A 6,192-nucleotide genomic window follows, 5' to 3' on the forward strand; every position below is an offset into this window, starting at 1 on the left:
GGCCGGTGAAAGTGCTGTCATAGTTTAAATTCCCTCTGGTTTTGAGGCTACACACAGTGGGAATATGTTGTACATATTAAGAATAGTTATTACAAAGTGTCTTTTTGTATTTTACCACCTAGGAAGGCAGAATTGCTTTTACAAATGAATGTTTGGGTTAAATAACTATTTTTTAAAGATTTTTTTAATTGAATTTGAGAGAGAGAAACATCTATGTGAGAGCAAAACATGAAGCAGCTGCCTCCTGCATACCCCCTACCGGTGATTGAGCCTGCAACCCAGACCAAGAATCAAACTGGCAACCTTTGGGCGCATGGGACGATGCCCAAGCAACTGAGCCACACTGGCCAGGGCCTTTTTTTTTTTTTTTTTTAAATACTCACCCAAGGATAGATTTTTATTGATTTTAGAGAGAGAGGTAGAGAGAGGGAGAAAAATCGAAACATTGATTGGTTGCCTCCCGTATGAGCCTGGACCAGGAATCAAACCTGCGACCTTTCTGTGCATGGGCCAATGCTCCAACTAACTGGCCACACTGACCAGGGTTAAATGACTATTTTAGTAAATCAATTACCTTAATGAAAACAATAACTCTGGTAAGTAAATTATTTACCACATCTTAAAATAGTTTTAAGTTTGCAGTTTTGACAATAGTATGCAGTTTAAATCCTGTGTTCTGCAAATTCTTTTAGGGGGTGGAATTTAACTGGCATTGACAATTTATTGAAAGATTTTGTAACTTATTGTCACTAGTGGTACACAGATAGTTAAAAGGTTGTATTTTAAAGTTTATGCTTTAGTTGGGTAAATTCTGTATGTCAAACCACTCTTGATCAGTTTATTTTCAAAAAACTCTTTACAGAAAAGACCAAGCTAAACGTTGTATTAAACTCCAGAGATTACCGTAATTTTTCAGGCTGCTAATGAAAATATTTTGTCATCAGAAAAAAAAAATAGTCCAGACACTCCCCCCACCCCCCCCATGCAGGTACTGTGTTACCAGGCAATAACATTTATGATCAAAACTCAGACCAGATCATAGTAGTAATTCCCAGTTTGTAGTTGAGTGCTGCTTTATCATGTCCAAATATATTTCACACACAAGATTAGGTGCCAATGTTATATAAAAATATCTAAGGCTAAAGAGTATTTATTTAAAAGTTGTCCCTGCTGGCCAGAATTCCTTTTTGGAAACTTCTGTTCAATTTCTTTCTTTCTGTCTGTCTCTTTGTTCTTGATATTCTTCCACAGGAGTTCCAGGGCTATTCAACCTTCTCTTTCTTTTTAATGTATTTTTATTGATCCCAGAGAGGAAGGGAGAGGGAGGGAGAGATAGGAACATCAGTGATGTGAGAGAGAATCATTGATTGGCTGCCTCCTGCACGCCCCCTTCTGGGGATCGAGCTCACAATCCTGGCATGTGCCCTTGACCGGAATCGAACCCAGAACTCTTCAGTCCACAGGCTGATGCTCTTTCCAGCCAAACCAGTGAGGGCCAACCTTCTCTTTTTTGAGGAACCCATGACTGCTATCTTGTTTTTTCTGTTTCTGATTCTCACCTGGAGCTTTCCTCCCTGCTAGCTCTGAGCCTTCCTCTACCTGTGCATATTCCTGACACTGCAGGAAAGCCCATTGTGCTCCAAGTGTGCATCCATTTACTGCAAGAAAAACAGAACGCTTTTCTCTCGTAGTCTCAAGAGAGCCAAAAGGAAATCTTCACATTTTCCACGGAAAAGGTATAGATGAACTAGTTACAACTAAAAAGAAAGTAATTTTCCACTGGCAGGGATATCACAGATCATAAGTATTCTTATACAAATTAAGTGACTCTAGTATTCTTTTTTATTAGGCAAAAGGGATTTCACTAGCAGACCTCCAGGAGAATTATATTGAGGCATTAAATAAATTGGTGTCTGAAAATCAGCAACTACAGAAAGATTTGATGGATACTCAATCTAAGCTGGAGATTTCTACTCAGATGTGCCAAAAAAACCATGACATGCTTTTAAAACCGACACACAGCAGAACACCTGGGTCCAAGAATACAGAGTTCAAGTAACATTTCTTCACAATCTATTAAAAATGTGTATCATTGTGATATAATTCTCATTTCTTTGAGAATTCTGACTTACAGATATTAAATCTTCAAAGGGCTGTATGTTTAATTCTGAAATACAGCGTGCACAAGTAAGGCTACTGTCAGGTTAAAACATGGAGGGGGTTATAGAGCACTTCCATAGGTATAAACAGCATCCTTCTTCCCCTGAGCCTTTCATGTTGCCTGCCACCTACCTCCCCAGCCCCACTTGCCCCATAAGTTGGCTTTTTAGGAAAAGCTTGCTTTGTATTTTTGGTTAGTTATAAGCTGTTACCATAAGTCAGCCTTCAATGAAAAACCACCTGGCTTCCGGCATTTCTACATGGTTTACATATTTTCTTCCCCAAAGCCTTTGCTGGCACCTTCATTGCTCTAACCCTCCTTCATCCCAGATAAGGGTAGGTGCTTTCTTTTTCTTTTTTTTCAATCCTCACCCGAGGATGTTTTTTTTTTTATTTTTTTATTATTTGAGAGAGAGAGAGAGAGAGAGAGAGAGAAACATCGATGAGAGAAAAACATTGATTGGTTGCCTCCTGCACTCGACCTGACTGGGGATCAAACCTGAAACCTAGGTATGTGCCCTGACCAAGAATTAAACCCACCACCTTTTGGTGTACGGGATGACGCTCCAACCAACTGAGCCACTTGGCCCAGGCTAGGTGCCCTTCTTATGTACACAATACCTCCCCTTGTCCTGGCACTAACCACACTAGGTACTCTGGCAACTTGCTTGCCTTCTTTGTTATGTTGTAAGTGTGTAAGGGCAGGGGCCTGGCAGTGGGGATGGGGCATTTGGAACCTGAATGAGTGAAAACACCTGCTTATTTTACAGCCTTATCTAATTAGCCTTCTATTTTAAGTGAACTTCCTACAACATTTCTGTTTTAAATGAGAAAAATTGCTCCAATTTTTACTTTTGTTTCCTAATCTGCTATCCAGGCCATCCCATGGCCAGCACAGGCATGATGGAATGAACACTGAGCACTACAAAGCAGGTCTTCATTCTGCAGGAGGACACGCGCCAGATAGGGTAGAGCCCGTGGCCAGGGCCCTCAGCTCTGTGAGCTCTCACCTGAGCCCTTCCAGCTCCTTCAGCTCTGTGCCTTCCAACTTTCTGTACAAAGCCCACTCGTTGCCTTCAGTGCTAGATCCAAGTGAAGTCCTTTTTTCTGACACTATCTCTGAGAGTGTAAATGACCGAGAGGCGTCTATGTGTTCGGTATGGAAACTTCCTGATCTTCTTAGTTTATTAAGGTCACTTAGTTTGATTTTATCTTTTATTTTAAGGGGGAATAGTGTGATATGTTTTCATTTTGTTTTGTTTCTTACTGGTTCTCTAAAGTACTAAATACCCTTTATTATTCTCATGTATTTCTGTCTGACAGTTTTGCTTATGAAGACACATTCAGCCATGATTACTTTGCAGAATACATCTTCATTCTGAAATATAAGTTCTAGATATTCATTTGGTTTTACCCTAATTGGAAATTCCCTTCCTTTCTTTTTTAGAGAGGGTCAGTTTGTATTGGAACTGTTGGTTTAAGGAATACTCTGGATGGCAGGATAGTCCTGAGACAGACAGTGAAGCAGGAAAGGGAACTGTTGAAAGGGCGAGGGGGTGGGCAGGGGATGAGGACGGAATTGCATCTGACGTGTCAGAGCCACACAGTGGTGGCCCTGCCGGCAGAGGCTGCCCTCTGACACTGTGCTGGCCCTTGGTTCCTGTGCAAACGCTGGCACTGTTTTTTGCCTTCTGTACTGAAGCACTGGCCTTGGCCCATTCATTCCCATCATTGATTTCAAAACAAATCCCCACTTCACCTCTATGTAATTCTAAAGTCCAAAACAGTCCTGAAACCTAACTTTCTTACCGAGTTTGGCAGCAGAACCTACTAGGCACTAAAACCTGACCTGAATTGATGTTTTGTGGTTTTATTTGTCCCATTAGCATTTGACTTCAGCAATATCACTGTGTTTGATTATAGAATGTTACCTCAGACTACTAGGGAATACAGTCCGTCTCATTAGTCACAGATTCGGTATTTGTGAATTTGCCTCCTTTCTTAAAATATTTGTAAACCCCAGTCAGTAGTTCTGCCACCTCACTTGTGGACCGGAGCAGAGCTATGACAAATCTGAGTGACCTGACTTGCACATTTCCAGCTGAGGTGGCCACGGCAGCCCTGCCCTCTTGCTTCAGCGCTCCCTACAGCGCACTGTAGCAGGAAGCTCCGGCCCAGGGAACAGAGTTTGAGTCTCAGCACTGGCATCCTTAGTGGGCTGGCCTCCAGCAAGTCCCTAACCACTTCTGAACTCATTTTGTAAAATGAAAGTAGACTCTAACAGGATCAGTTGTTTTTAGCATGATAACCCGTATGAGGGTGTGTGTGTGTGTGTGTTTCCCCAGGGGCAGTGATTCTGTATTTGCCAATTCAATTGCTTGAGGTGACTTTATAGAAAACAACTGTTGCTGATGAAGCTCTTGCGTGTGGCCTGTGTTTCCTTTCTAAAGTCTGAGCTCTGAACTATCACTGAGCCCAAGGGGTCAAACAAGGGACTGCGGACAGAAATTTTGGAGGAGGGAAAAATAATTGGTTTTAACTAGTGTCTAATATATTATAGGTAGATACTCTGTTCTATAAAGTGAAAGTAACATATTCAGAGTTTAAAAGTGGGTTTGAATAACAGGCATTAAGTGTATTTTCTTTTGGGGTAAAGAGGATGTACAAGTCTAAAATGAGACATTCTTCGGACCAGCAATTAACATCTTATATAACACTTTATACTTATACAATTTGGGTCAGAATGGAAGAAATCTGCTAATTTTTGCAGAACTATTTTTTAGAAATATTCTTGTCATTAGGATAAAAACAAAAACAATCTATTAAGAGGAAGAAATGTTCTTTTAAAAATCACCTCTTAATATTGCTAGTTAGAAAATATCATGCAGAATGTGTCTTAGAAACAGATTATTCCACTTATGTATGTCAAAATCTGCTTCTCCTCTAGTGTACCTCGCCTGTGTCTCCCCTGGGTTCAATAGCTACAAGGTTTCTGGAGGAGGAGGAACTTCGGTCTCATCATATACTCGAGCGTCTGGACGCCCACATTGAGGAACTGAAAAGAGAGAGTGAAAAGACAGTGAGACAATTCACAACCTTAAAGTAGCTTCTTCAGTAAAATCACAAACTTGGAAATAAAAACAGACACACAAGAGTTACTATCATCTGAAGTAGTAGCTCTTTAAACATGGAGATATAAAAATCGTAGCGCTGTTGTGAAGAGATCTGAAAGACGGATCCTTCTCCAAGGCATTTCCACCGCATGATCTGTTTTGAAGGACCTTTCCCAGCAACTAACTTTTGTAAGAATAAACCAGTTTGCTAGACTTGTTTCTCATTTATGTTTATTATCGTAAAGTGATACTTTCTCTTGCTGACTTAACTGTGACTAGCTATAGGCTAAAATAGAGATGTTATGGTATGTGTTGAAAATCAAGTAACTACAAGAACATCTTTGAGGGAACTAGGTAGGAATATGGATTTAGTCACACTGATCTGATTGATGTGTTGGTTTTGCTGCTTACTAGCCAGTGGGGCTGGTAATGTGCAGGGTGGGCTGGAGGAATATAAAAGGGTTAAAGCACTTTGACAGGAAGGCCTCTTGCTCAGGGCACAGTATGAGAGAGCGGTGGAGGGAGGGATGGTTGGTTCTAGCGAGTGCTGCCCATGGACCATCCCATGGAAGTGTCCCATTTCTAAGAGGATCAAGTGGGAGACAAAGATCACAATGTGCGGGAGGGATTTGAAACCTTGGAGAGTTGATAAGATCCACCTGAGAAGATCTACCAAGGAGGGAGTGGAGAGAGGAGCAGGATGCCATGCTGGGGGCCCTGAAGGGTGGCAGCCTGTGAGGATCATAGGAAGTCGATGAGCAGAGAGGTAGGATGTGCAGTTAGAGACAAGGTGGCCCGTGGCGTACCCGCCAGCTCAAGGACAGGGCTGCTGTGGTCCCCTCTCCAGTGGCGCTTTCCTGTCGGCATGTAAAACACCCTGGGAGGGCTCTTTCTTTAAAACACCTCATGCCTCCCTGTC

The 6,192-nt window shown here is 41.8% G+C and overlaps 1 protein-coding gene across 19 annotated transcripts in view; it reads left to right on the forward strand.

Annotated features, from left to right (window-relative positions):
- Positions 1–5,486, forward strand: part of CEP63 (centrosomal protein 63) — a 41,375-nt gene extending 35,889 nt beyond the window's left edge. For 14 of the 19 annotated variants that reach the window (XM_006083716.3, XM_023749551.1, XM_023749550.1 and 11 more), the window contains 3 exons: positions 1,850–2,055; positions 3,038–3,317; positions 5,108–5,486. In XM_006083716.3, coding sequence (XP_006083778.1) covers positions 1,850–2,055; positions 3,038–3,317; positions 5,108–5,266 — 645 coding nt within the window. In that variant the 3' untranslated portion in view covers positions 5,267–5,486. Of the gene's footprint in view, positions 1–122; positions 241–1,849; positions 2,056–3,037; positions 3,318–5,107 lie in introns of those variants that run through there. The other 5 variants (XM_014450893.2, XM_023749559.1, XM_023749557.1 and 2 more) reach the window with 4 other exon arrangements.
- Positions 5,487–6,192: the final 706 nt, after the last annotated feature.

The sequence above is a fragment of the Myotis lucifugus genome, unplaced genomic scaffold (genome assembly GCF_000147115.1).
Source record: "Myotis lucifugus unplaced genomic scaffold, Myoluc2.0 scaffold_8, whole genome shotgun sequence".
NCBI classification, from domain to species: Eukaryota; Metazoa; Chordata; class Mammalia; order Chiroptera; family Vespertilionidae; genus Myotis; species Myotis lucifugus.